General features: G+C 38.7%; 2 protein-coding genes across 3 annotated transcripts in view; one reads left to right on the plus strand and one right to left on the minus strand.

The window, feature by feature from the left end:
* The window catches only part of slc12a2 (solute carrier family 12 member 2), a 69,096-nt gene extending 64,692 nt beyond the window's left edge, over positions 1–4,404 (plus strand). For both annotated transcript variants that reach the window (XM_079658774.1, XM_079658775.1), the window contains one exon: positions 43–4,404. In XM_079658774.1, coding sequence (XP_079514900.1) covers positions 43–178 — 136 coding nt within the window. In that variant the 3' untranslated portion in view covers positions 179–4,404. The remainder of the gene's footprint in view (positions 1–42) is intronic.
* A 2,722-nt stretch (positions 4,405–7,126) lies between these two features.
* Positions 7,127–16,911, minus strand: minar2 (membrane integral NOTCH2 associated receptor 2). Its single transcript, XM_079660895.1, has 3 exons — positions 16,670–16,911; positions 9,969–10,205; positions 7,127–7,718 (listed from the first exon to the last, which is right to left on the minus strand). Exons 1-3 carry the CDS (start codon positions 16,817–16,819, stop codon positions 7,518–7,520), a joined length of 588 nt encoding a protein of 195 aa, XP_079517021.1. The 5' UTR covers positions 16,820–16,911; the 3' UTR covers positions 7,127–7,517.
* Between the last annotated feature and the right edge of the window lie 630 nt (positions 16,912–17,541).

The raw sequence follows: 17,541 nt of genomic DNA on the forward strand, positions 1-17,541 counted from the left end.
CCTCTTCGTCCCCCCCCTCTCCCTCTCCCTCTCTGTGTTTAGGAGCATGCCATTGGCCAGGAAAGGCGCCGTTTCCTCCGCTCTGTACATGGCCTGGCTGGAGGTTCTGTCCAAAGATCTGCCTCCCCTCCTGCTGGTGCGCGGAAACCACCAGAGCGTCCTCACCTTCTACTCTTAAACACACACACACACACACACACACACACACACACACACACACACACACACACACACACACACACACACATACATACATACATACATACACACACACACACACACACACACACAGCTACACATACACATACACATACACATACACATACACATACACACACACGGAAAACGAAAATCCAAGAAAATTAAGTCTCACATCCAACTTCTGCCTCTGGGATCAGACCCACACACACATCCCAGATCCAGAGCCAACGACTTCACGTCGACGCACAGCCACTCCAGAAACATTGCGGACACACAGCTGGTAATATGAAAAGAGATGAAGTGATATAAGCCCTGCGATGATGACGATGATGGAGGAATGTCAGTGATTTTGGGTTAGGGATGGTAGTTTTAAACTTGCCCCACTCTGCTCCTCTCTCTCTATTTTATTTATTCCAAGATGTCTCTTTTCATTTCCTCATGTCAACGTTGGTTTCTCTCTCAGGCGCTGTTCTGTTCTCATGATGATGTCATAATTGTTGTTAATAATTGGAACCAGCTGTTTATTAGCTTGTGACGCAGCAATAATCCCCCTGTTGTTGTTATCTTTAAATATTTGGGAAGAACCATGCAACACCTTCTGAAGCCTTATGGATGTGCCTTCCAGTTGAATCAGACGGAACAATTATAATCTCTATCCAGATTGACAATATTACTTATTATATTAGTGCATAAATAGATTGTTTTATTTAGTTTTGAATGTGTTTCCTTCTTAGTAGGAGCATTGTGGTTATGCGAGTGGATTGGGTTTAATGAAGGGTGTCCACTTGATTTCAGACTTTTAACCTTAATCGATACTTTATTTCGGGGCCATGGCGTTTTTATTTTGTATTCACTTACATGTCTTCCTTTTTTCTTTTTTTTTTTAAAAGCTGTTGGATACTCACAGCAGCTACTCGACACAGTTGAAATGTAAGATCAGAAAAGATGTGAGCCATGTTCTCCATCGCCATGTAGCTGCCGAGCGACTCAATGAAGTCGTTCCTTTTCAACAACTCTTGTGTTTCTGTGTCCGCGTGGACGGTTCTTCCCCCTGGAAACGATTGACCCAGCAAGCTAATCTTTGCCTTAACGCTAACGATTGTCATGATTCCTGTTTATAAGCCATACTGGCTGGACGGTTTGTGGGAGAATGCAGATGGAGATCCATTGGTTACGTGTTATGAGAGTGTTTCAGCACAATTATGTTCTTACCCGTATATGCATCTTTATTTAGTCCCCTTGCATTAGTCTGTTACTTACTGTAGGTCCACTTAGTGCCACAGTAGCACTCACGCCTGTGTGTGTGTGTGTGTGTGTGTGTGTGTGTGTGTGTGTGTGTGTGTGTGTGTGTGTGTGTGTGTGTGTGTGTGTGTGTGTGTGTGTGTGTGTGTGTGTGTGTGTGTGTGTGTGTGTGTGTGTGTGTGTGTGTGTGTGTGTGTGTGTGTGTGTGTGTGTGTGTGTGTGTCCTAGTCTAGCTGGGCAGAGAGGATGTGACGTGTGAATGTTTTGAGGCGGAGTGAACATATACCTCTATGCATATGAGCTTGTGTTGCAGACTTGTAATAAATGTCCATGTGAACGCATCTGCCCGCCTCCGTTTATATATCACGGTCACGTTAGGCACTGTTTAAGGGTAGCATGTCTCCAAACAAAAGCCACAGCACAACTCTGTTCTGTCACACTCACAGAATATTGACTTGGCCAGAGGGCGGGGCTTATTCTCCGATACGCTCTGTACGCCCACATTTTAAACTGGTTCTTGTTCTTACTGAACAAACTCTTACTCACTGTCTTTGAGTGGTGACGGTTTTTTTAAGAAGCTGAATGTGAAGTTGTGGAAACTCTTAAGTGGTTGCATGTTGACCCCGGGCCGACCAAATGAAAGCAAAGACACATCAAGAGTGAATTAAAATGTCTCAACATGAGGTCAAAAAATATCCCAAAGCGATCAAATTCATGGAAAAAGGGAGATGAAATATGTCGACAGGAAGTTATTGGTACGTTTTGAAATGGATTACTAACTATAATGATTGGCTGTGCAGGAGATTAAACATGGACTATTGAAACAAACACCTCATTTGCATGTGTGTTTGAACACTTAAGTGGTACCAACACTGACGCTACATTATCCTGAGTCTTTAAAAAGGCGGATAACCCAAGAGGCCAGAGTATAAGCAGAATCATGTGTTGCTAACTGCAGTTCATCACAAAATGTGTTTTACCCAGAGTTCCCCAGCTGTTAGCCGGGAAGTGAGAATAGATTCAAACACAGAAGAAAAGCTTTATCCTGAGAAACTGCCACACAACAAATGAAAGGAAACAGGGTTCTCTCTTTATTTAAAAAGTACATTTTTCTCTGCGTGTCCCACGGAAACGGGCCGTTTTAACCGTTAGCTCGTTAATGTCATGTACCTTCTGAATGCAACTTGAAACAAGCTTAGGTTTGTTGACTTTACTGTATAATATGAACACTACCGCTAGCTCTAGTCTCCTCTTGTTTTCATCATGTAGATGAAGTGTGTGTGTGTGTGTCAGCTTCAGTGTGCTGTTGCATTCAGCTGCACCGCCACTCTGCTCCCAGCCAGGACTCTGATAAATATGATATGCATGTGATGTGATTCATGCATCAGTACAGACACACTAACTATATACATACCCATGCTCATTAAAAGCATGCTGGGAGATAAACTGTAAACCTTTGCAGTTCTCTGCTCACTCATAGCGTGCTACAGCCCCTCCTAAAGCCAACATGTCTTCCTAACACACTGTTAGCATTAGCATAGGTCTTGGTGTTGGAGCCGTAATGCTTTTAACCTTTGACCCTTTTTAGTTGCAGGTGTATGTGCAGGGGTGCACATAAGTGGTACGCAGGTACGCATGCGCGGCAACAATCTGAAAAGCGTACCGTCACTTGTGTCACAAAGCGGTTAGATCACCCAACGACAGAGTTTCCGTGTGTTCTCCCCCCCCGCCCCCCCCCCGCCCCCCCCCCCCCCCCCCCGCTGACATTCGCGATACGGAGGGCTTCATGGGAACTTTGAGGGGAGCCAGAAGTTGGAGTACCACACACTGAGTCCAGTTACTCATTTGAGTACCTCACTGAGAAAGTTGTGTGCACCCTTGTTTGCGTTGAGGCTGTGAAAAGGACATGAAAGGTATACTTGACCTAAACTAGGGACTACAAGTCAAGATATTTCTACCTCTGCTGCTTTGATTTAGTCTACTTTATGAAACACAACAAACTTTAAAGTCACTTCCTGTTAAACTGTTTCACTGTCAATCTGCTTCAACAATTAGCAATGAGTGTACAGCACTTCCTGTCATCAAACTAACACTGTGCGCTAGGGAAATATTCTGGCACTAGGGGGCGCTGTTGTGCACTATAACAAAAATCTAGTATAAGATCCATTCATTCCAGTCCTGCTGCGAAGCCTCCCTCCTTACTGTTACAGGAAAACGATGTTACAAACAAGAACACGGGTTACTCTATATTTGTATATTAAAGAATATATATGCCTATATACACACACATATATAAATGTATTAGTCTGACCTGGAGGGGGTCTTAAAATAAGACTTCCTCGACATTTTACAGCTGAATTATAGTGTTAGTGTCTTCATTCCTGTTTGACGTCATGATTTCCTAACATTGAATGGATTTTTTTGCCAAAGTCCCCTCTTCCTCCTCTGTCCCCCCCCCCCCCCCCCCCCCCCCCCCCCCCTGTCCACACTGCAGAATAACTAACCTGTAAATAAACTTCTTAGTCTATTGGCGTACATTAAGGGAGTGAGGTAATTATGTCGAATTTAAATGTGGAGAAAGATATTTATTTTAGTTCAGGATTTTCTCCACAGATGTAGTTTTTTTTCTTTTGGGTTTTGGTTGTAAGTTAATTTGCATGTTGATTTTTTTTTTCTCTCTCTTATTGTTTTGTTGCCTTTTTTGATTTCAGCAAATTGTGTCTTGTTTTCTCTCTTTTTGAGTCTGTGTATTTCTATCTTTTGGGATGCTTTTTAAAGAAAAGACATCTGCTCAAAAGCAGATCGAAGCTGTTCTCCAGGAAGGAACCGACCTGAAGCAGTAATGTTTTATACACTGTACTGTTAACGGCCACAGATATGCTTTTTCTAACATTTTAACATTTATGATTAACAATACTTTGTACATCTTTATTGCAATAAATAAATCAAATGAAATCAGAATATTTGGAGTCTCCTTTTGTGTTACTGGATATTAAAAGAGAGGTTAGAATATGTTTTAAACTAAATACTCCATCTGCTAAAACTCAACTTCATCGTGAGTTTATTTTGCGTCTGTGGCGACCTCTAGTGGTTTGTTCTGGTAATCTTTAGGACTACAGGTCAAACATCTCAGGATAACAGACTGACATACTACCAGAGGGGGGAGAAGATCTGGTACTTGAGTAAAAGTAGAAGTACTCAGATCTTGAGTAAAAGTAGAAGTACTCAGATCTTGTACTTGAGTAAAAGTAGAAGTACTCAGATCTTGAGTAAAAGTAGAAGTACTCAGATCTTGTACTTGAGTAAAAGTAGAAGTACTCAGATCTTGAGTAAAAGTAGAAGTACTCAGATCTTGAGTAAAAGTAGAAGTATTCAGATCTTGTACTTCAGTAAAAGTAGATGTACTCAGATCTTGTACTTCAGTAAAAGTAGAAGTACTCAGATCTTGTACTTGAGTAAAAGTAGAAGAACTCAGATCTTGTACTTGAGTAAAAGTAGAAGTACTCAGATCTTGAGTAAAAGTAGAAGAACTCAGATCTTGTACTTGAGTAAAAGTAGAAGTACTCAGATCTTGAGTAAAAGTAGAAGTACTCAGATATTGTACTTCAGTAAAAGTAGAAGTACTCAGATCTTGTACTTGAGTAAAAGTAGAAGTACTCAGATCTTGTTCTTGAGTAAAAGTAGAAGTACCAGAGTGTAGGAATACTCTTACAGTAAAAGTCCTGCATTCAAAATGTTCCTCAAGTAAAAGTACAAAAGCATTATCATCAAAATATAGTTAAAGTACCAAAATCAAAAGTAGTCATTGAAGGTTCAGTTCTTCCTGTAGTTTATCAAACAGTACACGTAAAGAACTAATTAGATCCTTTACTAAAGTGAAAAGTAGATATACTTTGGTCTGAATACACTACAAGCGAAAGTCCTGAATTCAAAATGTTAAGTATTGAAATAGATGAATGAAGTTAATGTATCAAAGGTAAAAGTAGGATTGCATGAGTGCAACCATTAGTCAATAACCAACCAAGGTAACACCCGCCCATCTTATATTATTATTGTTGAATAATAGTTTAATAATGGGCCCTTAAATTATGTTAATTTGGAGATGCTGTCGGGGTTGGTGGTCTTATTGAATTTATGGATGTGATTTTCTTTGAAAGATGATGGACGCCTCACGGAGCTGCCCTGGACCCCACCAGTCTCACTGCAGCAGAGTGAAGCCACTGGATGTTAAACACTAGATGTTCCATAGGTGACGAGCTGCTGTGTGAAGCCCCTTGTGGTCACATCTTGTTTCACATGTTGGCTGCACTGAGAGTCTAAACTATGGCGGCTGCTCTCTGTTTGAATCAGATGTTCTGTCCCAATAAGCAGCAAAGCCAGATCCAAGCTGGAAGGCATCGCTTTAGAAACTATTGGGGACACTATGGGATGTCCATGTTGTATACAGTCCCAGTTATCCCAGTCAGTATAGCCTGTAAAATGTCACCGTTAAAACATATGCTCCGTTAAAGGGGGCATTTTAAAGCAAATGTCAGGTATAAACGTGTATTTTGGGATTCTAACAGAACAGGTTTTCATGCTTCACTATTTAAAAAAAACACATCTCTCTTCTCATATCATCTATTTGAACATACCTGTGTTTACAATCTGTCTAAAACGCTGTGTTTCAGCACCTGCCTCTTTAAGACCCCCTTCTCAAATAGCTCAGTGTGCCCAAAAATGACGACGGCAGCTCCCAACATCACATATATTCTAATGAGCCTTGAATCAGAAGCGCTTGCTGAACAGAAGCCATTGATTTATTTTGATTACCAAGAGGTTATGTGGTGAAGACGATGAGGATTTGTTTCTTTAACCCTTGTGTTCGAAAGCTGTTACCATTCATGGAGTTCACGGGCACATTTTGACCCATGATTTATCTCAGTCCAAAACACACACAATAAATGACTATCATCCAATATTGTTTTAACTACATCATAACTCACTTATAATGCATTCATAACCATCCAATCCTGTTGTAATTTAATGTTATGGCCCCAAAACACATTACACCACATATTGCACACGTGCATGTGTGAGTTCAGGTTCAAATCAACCCTTAGCTCACAGACCTGCTGCACCACCACACCCCTTCCCGCTGCCTCCGCTCATCAGAAGCCAACCTCCTATCCATCCCCACCCGCACCAATCACCGGACCTGGGGGGACAGAGCCTTCTCCGTCGCTGCCCCCTCCCTCTGGAACTCACTCCCACAACCCATCAGAGACTGCACTGACCTCACCACCTTCAAAAAACTCACACAAACTCACCTCTTCAATCTGGCTTTTCATGTGTGATTGTTTTTGTATTATTTGACTTCAACTTTAACTATATATTTATTTGTTGTTCCTTTCTTTTCTTTTCTCTTCACTATATCTGTAAAGCGTCTTTGAGCACCTGTAAAAGCGCGAACAAATTAAATCTATTATTATTAGTATTATTAAGTGTTCGTGTTCGTGGGGGGAGGGGGGCAGAGGGAGGGGAGACCAGGTGCATGTTGCGAAAAATTATTGTTACAGTGGATGAAGGGGGCGGGGGGGGGGGGGGGGGAGGGGTGTCTGAAGTCAAAGATGAATTTTGATTGGGCCACATTTGATCCAGAGTGACCCACAACAATTCTGCAGGGTCTCCCCAGACCCCAACACCAAATTATACACTTTTTTTTTTTAGAGACCTTCAGACTGGGCTCAAATTGTCAAAATCTGTTTTGTAGTGTTTATAGCTGTTAGAGGATATCATGAAGCCTTGTTCAGATAAAAAAAAACTAGAGCGTATATATATAATTTGAACTTGAAACGGGTCACGGGAGACCCGAACACAACATAAGGGTAAAAATCACCTGGTGTTTTTCTAAGTTTGCACCTTGATTCTGAGTCTCACCCAGCAGCATAATCTTTCTTATGCTACGTTTTGAGGAAAGAAAACAAAGCTCTGGAGTTCATATCCTAAAGAAAGCAATGTGTCGTTCATAGAGAGGTCGAGTCGGTCCGTTTATCTCAGTATGTAAGCAACACTTCGCATAATGTCCTCTTTAATCAGTCTTTCTTCTGCAGAACCAACACTGGCACTACGATAACGATGAGAGCCGCACCGACACACAGGAGGAACACGGAGAGTATTTTGCAGAGTCTTTTTCTTTTGTGTTCTGCTTCCTTCTTCTTCAGCAACGAGTCGAACCCCGGTGTGTAGAGATCCTCCAGCCAGAAGTCCAGGTCTTTAGCCGTCTTCTCTTCCTCCTGGAGACACCATAAAAAAACCTCAAATGTTGGACAAGCCATCGGTCACATGACTCAAAAACAAACATGGATACCAGGATTGTTCGAGTTTGTGTACGAGTCAAAACGGTCTTCTAACAGTTGGGCTCGCAACCGGCATATTTAACATTTGGGATATTATGATGATAGCATTTCAGCGCTCACTGGTTCCTCAGACCTTTCATATTTTATTCAAAATAAATTCAGTCATTATTTAAATACTAAATATGGCTCTACATTGAGCTCTAAGCTGTCTGTGCACATATCGTTTTGTGTTAAAATAATTGCAGTTATTAATGTACAAAGATCAAATAAGTAATATAATAATGATAGTTCAATTTTGTAATATAATTAACTAACTAATTCATGAGGTAAATGTCACATTTGTTACTTAATTTGATCCATTAGTGATGCACTGATGAGGTGTTTTTGTAGGCTGGAAGTCAGCCTCTCACGTCTCTCTCGACAAAAAGCAATTCCTCAATTGGATTTTCGAATATCGCAGAAAATGTAATCTGTGGTCAGTAAACATTTATGATAGCTACAGGGTTTGTTCAGCAGGATAGTCTCTACATATTAAAACAACTTTGATGCAAATGTCCTAATAAGTCAGCCAATAGAAGTGAGGAAGTGGTCTGCAGAAGTTGTTGTTAGTATTGCAACGTCTCTCTCGAACCAAAGCGATGGGATTTCTCAAATGGATTTTCGAATATTTCAGAAAATGTCATCTGTGGCTAATGAACATTTATGATATCTATACTTTTTGTTCAGGAGGATAATGTATACATATTAACACAACTTTGGTGCAAATGTCCTAATAAATCAGCAGAGGTTGGAAGTAGTGGAGTACAAATACTTTGTTACTGTACTTAAATAAATGTTTCTGGTATCAGTGCTTTACTCCACTACTTATTTTTCTGACAACTTTCTACTTCTTACATGTTGAACCCAAATACCTGTACTTTCTACTTCTTACATGTTGAACCCAAATACCTGTACTTTCTACTTCTTACATGTTGAACACAAATACCTGTACTTTCTACTTCTTACATGTTGAACCCAAATACCTGTACTTTCTACTTCTTACATGTTGAACACTAATACCTGTACTTTCTACTTCTTACATGTTGAACACAAATACCTGTACTTTCTACTTCTTACATGTTGAACACTAATACCTGTACTTTCTACTTCTTACATGTTGAACACTAATACCTGTACCTTCTGATTCTCACATGTTGAACACTAATATCTGTACTTTCTACTTCTTACATGTTGAAACCCAAATACCTGTACTTTCTACTTCTTACATTTCAAACACAAATACCTGTACTTTCTACTTCTCACATGTTGAACACAAATACCTGTACTTTCTACTTCTCACATGTTGAACCCAAATACCTGTACTTTCTACTTCTTACATTTCAAACACAAATACCTGTACTTTCTACTTCTCACATGTTGAACACAAATACCTGTACTTTCTACTTCTTACACTTTGAACCCAAATACCTGTACTTTCTACTTCTTACATGTTGAACACAAATACCTGTACTTTCTACTTCTTACACTTTGAACCCAAATACCTGTACTTTCTACTTCTTACATGTTGAACTCAAATACCTGTACTTTCTACTTCTTACATGTTGAACACAAATACCTGTACTTTCTACTTCTCTCATTTTCCAAACAGGCTGGTTCCTTTAGTCTGAATGTGTGTTTGGTGGCGTGATCATTATTATTTAGAGTCATTGCGTGCCTATTGATTTGAACACGATCCGTGTATCCATCATTTCCTGGTCTTCTCTAAAGAAGAGGGACCAATGAAAACGTTGTCATGTTGCCGTTGTTCAGCATGGAAACATTCATTAGCTAACAATGACATTATTGTTCTATTAATATAAAGGGAGGTCAGGTACTCTTTAAAACAGCTGCTAGTTATGGGTACTTTTTACTGAAGTACATTTCAAAGCCTCTTTACTTTTACTTGAGTAAAGAAGTTTAGTCAGTACTTCTACTTTTACCAGAGTATTTTTAAACATCTGTATCTGTACTTCTCCTTGAGTAAAGGATGTGAGTACTTTTGCTATCTCTGTAAATTAGCCAATAGAAGTGAGTTCTCAGCTAAGTTAGTGGTCTGCAGAAGTACCAAGGCAAAGCTAGGGGATTTTCTAAAAAACTGTGTCCAGATCATTCATCCCGCCATCCTCCACAGCCTCCGCTCAACCTTACCTTTAAATACCCCTCCAGGTTTCCGTGGATTGTTTGCGTGTCGAACTCCTTCACCGTCCAGGAGGGCTTGGTCTTCTTGTTGTCGTACTCTTCCACGGGTCTGATGTCCGTGTACAGAGGGTTCCTCTTGATGTTGTATTTCAGGGTGACGGGTGTGATGTGTTTCTCCAGGTATCTGGCATCAAACACCACGGGAGAGGCTTCTGGGGAGGGGGGGCGGCTCGGTCTGGGGTCCCTCTGTGGAGACAAAGAGGCACAGAGGCTTTGAAGAGAATACACTGAGACACAAACAGCCTCCATGATGACCATTATAATCAGAGATGGCAAAGTACACACATCCTTTCCTCAAGTAGAAGTACAGATATTCGTGTTTAAATATACTCTGGTGAAAGTAGAAGTACTGACTAAACTTCATTACTCAAGTAAAAGTAAAGAGGGCTTTGAAATGTACTTCAGTAAAAAGTACCCATAACTAGCAGCTGTTTTAAAGAGTACCTGACCTCCCTTTATATTAATAGAACAATAATGTCATTGTTAGCTAATGAATGTTTCCATGCTGAACAACGGCAACATGACAACGTTTTCATTGGTCCCTCTTCTTTAGAGAAGACCAGGAAATTATGGATACACGGATCGTGTTCAAATCAATAGGCACGCAATGACTCTAAATAATAATGATCACGCCACCAAACACACATTCAGACTAAAGGAACCAGCCTGTTTGGAAAATGAGAGAAGTAGAAAGTACAGGTATTTGTGTTCAACATGTAAGAAGTAGAAAGTACAGGTATTTGAGTTCAACATGTAAGAAGTAGAAAGTACAGGTATTTGTGTTCAAAATGTGAGAAGTAGAAAGTACAGGTATTTGTGTTCAAAATGTGAGAAGTAGAAAGTACAGGTATTTGAGTTCAACATGTAAGAAGTAGAAAGTACAGGTATTTGTGTTCAACATGTAAGAAGTAGAAAGTACAGGTATTTGTGTTCAACATGTAAGAAGTAGAAAGTACAGGTATTTGGGTTCAACATGTAAGAAGTAGAAAGTACAGGTATTTGAGTTCAACATGTAAGAAGTAGAAAGTACAGGTATTTGAGTTCAACATGTAAGAAGTAGAAAGTACAGGTATTTGTGTTCAACATGTAAGAAGTAGAAAGTACAGGTATTTGTGTTCAACATGTAAGAAGTAGAAAGTACAGGTATTTGGGTTCAACATGTAAGAAGTAGAAAGTACAGGTATTTGTGTTCAACATGTAAGAAGTAGAAAGTACAGGTCTTTGTGTTCAACATGTAAGAAGTAGAAAGTTCAGGTATTTGAGTTCAACATGTAAGAAGTAGAAAGTACAGGTATTTGTGTTCAACATGTAAGAAGTAGAAAGTACAGGTATTTGAGTTCAACATGTAAGAAGTAGAAAGTACAGGTATTTGAGTTCAACATGTAAGAAGTAGAAAGTACAGGTATTTGAGTTCAACATGTAAGAAGTAGAAAGTACAGGTATTTGAGTTCAACATGTAAGAAGTAGAAAGTACAGGTATTTGAGTTCAACATGTAAGAAGTAGAAAGTACAGGTATTTGAGTTCAACATGTAAGAAGTAGAAAGTACAGGTATTTGAGTTCAACATGTAAGAAGTAGAAAGTACAGGTATTTGGGTTCAACATGTAAGAAGTAGAAAGTACAGGTATTTGAGTTCAACATGTAAGAAGTAGAAAGTACAGGTATTTGGGTTCAACATGTAAGAAGTAGAAAGTACAGGTATTTGAGTTCAACATGTAAGAAGTAGAAAGTACAGGTATTTGTGTTCAACATGTAAGAAGTAGAAAGTACAGGTATTTGTGTTCAACATGTAAGAAGTAGAAAGTATAGGTATTTGTGTTCAACATGTAAGAAGTACAAAGTACAGGTATTGTGTTCAACATGTAAGAAGTAGAAAGTACAGGTATTTGTGTTCAACATGTAAGAAGTACAAAGTACAGGTATTGTGTTCAACATGTAAGAAGTAGAAAGTACAGGTATTTGTGTTCAACATGTAAGAAGTAGAAAGTACAGGTATTTGTGTTCAACATGTAAGAAGTAGAAAGTACAGGTATTTGTGTTCAACATGTAAGAAGTAGAAAGTATAGGTATTTGTGTTCAACATGTAAGAAGTACAAAGTACAGGTATTTGGGTTCAACATGTAAGAAGTAGAAAGTACAGGTATTTGTGTTCAACATGTAAGAAGTAGAAAGTATAGGTATTTGTGTTCAACATGTAAGAAGTACAAAGTACAGGTATTTGGGTTCAACATGTAAGAAGTAGAAAGTATAGGTATTTGTGTTCAACATGTAAGAAGTAGAAAGTACAGGTATTTGTGTTCAACATGTAAGAAGTAGAAAGTACAGGTATTTGAGTTCAACATGTAAGAAGTAGAAAGTACAGGTATTGTGTTCAACATGTAAGAAGTACAAAGTACAGGTATTGTGTTCAACATGTAAGAAGTAGAAAGTACAGGTATTTGTGTTCAACATGTAAGAAGTAGAAAGTACAAGTATTTGTGTTCAACATGTGAGAAGTAGAAAGTACAGGTATTTGAGTTCAACATGTAAGAAGTAGAAAGTACAGGTATTTGTGTTCAACATGTGAGAAGTAGAAAGTACAGGTATTTGAGTTCAACATGTAAGAAGTAGAAAGTACAAGTATTTGTGTTCAACATGTGAGAAGTAGAAAGTACAGGTATTTGTGTTCAACATGTGAGAAGTAGAAAGTACAGGTATTTGTGTTCAACATGTAAGAAGTAGAAAGTACAGGTATTTGAGTTCAACATGTAAGAAGTAGAAAGTACAGGTCTTTGTGTTCAACATGTAAGAAGTAGAAAGTACAGGTATTTGTGTTCAACATGTAAGAAGTAGAAAGTACAAGTATTTGTGTTCAACATGTGAGAAGTAGAAAGTACAGGTATTTGAGTTCAACATGTAAGAAGTAGAAAGTACAGGTATTTGTGTTCAACATGTAAGAAGTAGAAAGTACAGGTATTTGTGTTCAACATGTAAGAAGTAGAAAGTACAAGTATTTGTGTTCAACATGTGAGAAGTAGAAAGTACAGGTATTTGAGTTCAACATGTAAGAAGTAGAAAGTACAGGTATTTGTGTTCAACATGTGAGAAGTAGAAAGTACAGGTATTTGAGTTCAACATGTAAGAAGTAGAAAGTACAGGTATTTGTGTTCAACATGTAAGAAGTAGAAAGTACAGGTCTTTGTGTTCAACATGTAAGAAGTAGAAAGTACAGGTATTTGTGTTCAACATGTAAGAAGTAGAAAGTACAGGTCTTTGTGTTCAACATGTAAGAAGTAGAAAGTACAGGTATTTGTGTTCAACATGTAAGAAGTAGAAAGTACAAGTATTTGTGTTCAACATGTGAGAAGTAGAAAGTACAGGTATTTGTGTTCAACATGTGAGAAGTAGAAAGTACAGGTCTTTGTGTTCAACATGTAAGAAGTAGAAAGTACAGGTATTTGTGTTCAACATGTAAGAAGTAGAAAGTACAAGTATTTGTGTTCAACATGTGAGAAGTAGAAAGTACAGGTATTTGAGTTCAACATGTAAGAAGTAGAAAGTACAGGTATTTGTGTTCAACATGTAAGAAGTAGAAAGTACAGGTATTTGTGTTCAACATGTAAGAAGTAGAAAGTACAAGTATTTGTGTTCAACATGTGAGAAGTAGAAAGTACAGGTATTTGAGTTCAACATGTAAGAAGTAGAAAGTACAGGTATTTGTGTTCAACATGTAAGAAGTAGAAAGTACAGGTATTTGTGTTCAACATGTAAGAAGTAGAAAGTACAAGTATTTGTGTTCAACATGTGAGAAGTAGAAAGTACAGGTATTTGAGTTCAACATGTAAGAAGTAGAAAGTACAGGTATTTGTGTTCAACATGTAAGAAGTAGAAAGTACAGGTATTTGTGTTCAACATGTAAGAAGTAGAAAGTACAAGTATTTGTGTTCAACATGTAAGAAGTAGAAAGTACAGGTATTTGAGTTCAACATGTAAGAAGTAGAAAGTACAGGTATTTGTGTTCAACATGTGAGAAGTAGAAAGTACAGGTATTTGTGTTCAACATGTAAGAAGTAGAAAGTACAGGTATTTGAGTTCAACATGTAAGAAGTAGAAAGTACAGGTCTTTGTGTTCAACATGTAAGAAGTAGAAAGTACAGGTATTTGTGTTCAACATGTAAGAAGTAGAAAGTACAGGTATTTGGGTTCAACATGTAAGAAGTAGAAAGTACAGGTATTTGTGTTCAACATGTAAGAAGTAGAAAGTACAGGTATTTGTGTTCAACATGTAAGAAGTAGAAAGTACAAGTATTTGTGTTCAACATGTGAGAAGTAGAAAGTACAGGTATTTGTGTTCAACATGTAAGAAGTAGAAAGTACAGGTATTTGTGTTAAACATGTAAGAAGTAGAAAGTACAAGTATTTGTGTTCAACATGTGAGAAGTAGAAAGTACAGGTATTTGAGTTCAACATGTAAGAAGTAGAAAGTACAGGTATTTGTGTTCAACATGTAAGAAGTAGAAAGTACAGGTCTTTGTGTTCAACATGTAAGAAGTAGAAAGTACAGGTCTTTGTGTTCAACATGTAAGAAGTAGAAAGTACAGGTATTTGTGTTCAACATGTAAGAAGTAGAAAGTACAGGTATTTGTGTTCAACATGTAAGAAGTAGAAAGTACAGGTATTTGAGTTCAACATGTAGGAAGTAGAAAGTACAGGTATTTGTGTTCAACATGTAAGAAGTAGAAAGTACAGGTATTTGTGTTCAACATGTGAGAAGTAGAAAGTACAGGTATTTGTGTTCAACATGTAAGAAGTAGAAAGTACAGGTATTTGGGTTCAACATGTAAGAAGTAGAAAGTACAGGTATTTGTGTTCAACATGTAAGAAGTAGAAAGTACAGGTATTTGGGTTCAACATGTAAGAAGTAGAAAGTACAGGTATTTGTGTTCAACATGTGAGAAGTAGAAAGTACAGGTATTTGAGTTCAACATGTAAGAAGTAGAAAGTACAGGTATTTGTGTTCAACATGTAAGAAGTAGAAAGTACAGGTATTTGGGTTCAACATGTAAGAAGTAGAAAGTACAGGTATTTGTGTTCAACATGTAAGAAGTAGAAAGTACAGGTATTTGAGTTCAACATGTGAGAAGTAGAAAGTACAGGTATTTGGATTCAACATGTAAGAAGTAGAAAGTACAGGTATTTGAGTTCAACATGTTAGAAGTTACATGAAGTATTTTCACTCCACTACTTCCTACCTCTGTTTAAATTGTGTTGTGTTTATGCTTTTATATTCTTATCTGCAGATGCAAACATGCTTGACAACACGTGCGCAGTATTTAAAAAACATCAAGGAAACATGCTCATAATGTAAGAGAGCTTTATCTCACATTAGGGTGAAATGCATTTTGCTTTTGTAAGATTTCCACTTTTAGAGCAATAGATTAAACTTTGACTCTAACAAAATGACAGGAAATTCCGCCTTCGACAAGCCCAACATCACAACGACGTTAACATCAACCGATGACTTGACTGTATTCTGCATCAAACACCATCAGACTGTAGCCCTGATCTCTGGGTATAACAATAGACTGTATAGATAAAGGGTGGAACGTGTTACACACACAGCATGTCCTCCTATTTCAAGCCAGAAACTTACGAGGATGATCTCTGCCAAGACATCATTCCCTTTGACTAAATGAACTTCATAAATAATCTACTTGGGTTGGGAATCATTTGTGAGGAACTTAAGATATACAGCTTCCTGAGACGGTTGGAGAGTATAAGACACGGTTGTTAGAATGGAATAGAAGCATTTATTGTCATGTATACGAGTACAACGAGAAGAGTACAGCTACTCCTTTTAAGGTGCCATCAAAACATTCAGAATAGACAACAAAGACACGCAGCATTCATACATACATCAAATAATAACAAAATGCAGGAAATCGATTAGAAGAGTATAATGGATATGTTTGTGTGTTATTGTTGCACATGTATGGGTTGTTGCACAGCGAGGAAGACTAAGCGGTGATAGTGCAAAAGTGTGTGTGTGAACACCAAGAGAACCTCACACCTCTTTTACTCGACGTGCCACTGGATATTTGAACCATCAAGAGTCACACGTCATCTTTTAACACTCAGGAAACACACTGCAGGAAGACAGACAGGGGTTTCCACTATGAACGAAACAAATACATCCGTAGCAAAGCTCACAATCGTTAGGAAAATACTGAATGTCTTCTTCCAATATCAGAGTCACATGATATCAAAGGTATCAACTGTAGCTGTGAACATGACAGGATGTGTGATTACCTAGAAGAGCATCAGGACTGTTTGAGGCATGTGATAGCTATGTGATTAACATGATGATTCAGCCTCTATGGAGAGAGACATATGACAAGCATGATCATTTCTGACGTGGAGCTAATCTGAAGTAAACATTGAATACTGCTTTCTATTCCTCCATCTTGTGACTGGGTGACTCCCTCTCTTGGATATCAGCATGTGAAGGACACTGTTCAGGAACTAGTTGATGCTCTGTATGTGATGACTACTTCCATTCTGGAGAGGATCACAGATACATGGATCCTGAGATTGAAGCTCAAGCCGGGGACCAGGGAGATTGTTCTAACAGAGACTATAGAGAGGAGAGAGGTGTGAACACATGATGGTACCTTCTGAGAGTAGACTCTGTTGCTCCAGTGCCTCTGGCTGCTCAGCACCGCCCCGACCTGGAACATCCCGTGTGAGGCCGGCAGCATGCCCACGTCCAGCTGCAGGAACCTCTGAGGGTGGTTGGTGTTGGGCAGAGCGGAGAAGTCCATCTGGATCGCTCCGTCCTCTCTGACTGCTCCCTCGATGGAGGAACACACTCACTACGACTGGCAGGCTGTGGAATAATTCATGAGCAGCAGCAGAGTCAGGAGCCTGTATCACTTGCAGGTGTGTGAAACCCAACCTGACCATTAAGAGTCAACTGTGACACAGATGGAGACACAGAGAGAGAGAGAGAGAGAGAGAGAGAGAGAGAAAGAGGGAGAGAGAGAGGGAGAGAGAGAGCGAGAGAGGGAGAGAGAGAGAGAGAGAGAGGGAGAGAGAGAGAGGGAGAGAGAGGGAGAGAGAGAGAGAGAGAGGGAGAGAGAGAGAGATGGGTTAAAAGCATAGACTATATATAAAAGGAGTAAACACAAAGGAATCTGTCAGTATATTTATATGGCTAAGATAAGATAGAACTTTATTCTTCCCGAAGGAAATTGTTGTGCCAGAGTTAAAAAGATTCAATGAAAACACAGCAGCACAATAATAATAAAACTGTACACTAACAGTGCAGTAAAAAGGGCAATTCAATAACTACAGGAAACATAGGCGGTCACATAATTCATGTTGGTATTAACAGTATTTAGTAGTGAAAAAACCGTTAATTGTAAATGGACTGCATGTTAATTTAATCTTTTTAGGCAAGGCAAGTGTATTTATGGAGCACCTTTGAACACAAGGCAATTCAAATAGTTTACAGAAGTAAAGAAACAACCCTTTCATGCATGAA

Source organism: Notothenia rossii, assembly GCF_949606895.1.
Source record: "Notothenia rossii genome assembly, chromosome: 11".
In the NCBI taxonomy this organism is placed as follows: Eukaryota; Metazoa; Chordata; class Actinopteri; order Perciformes; family Nototheniidae; genus Notothenia; species Notothenia rossii.

Bases quoted from the DNA above. Each gene is read 5' to 3' on its own strand.
- minar2 (XM_079660895.1), bottom strand. From the start codon at position 16,819: ATGGACTTCTCCGCTCTGCCCAACACCAACCACCCTCAGAGGTTCCTG. The intron at 10,206-16,669 runs GTACCATCATGT...TTGTCTCCACAG, and splicing joins ACAGAGTCTACTCTCAGAAG to AGGGACCCCAGACCGAGCCG. The intron at 7,719-9,968 runs GTAAGGTTGAGC...TGGTGTCTCCAG, and splicing joins ACCTGGAGGGGTATTTAAAG to GAGGAAGAGAAGACGGCTAA.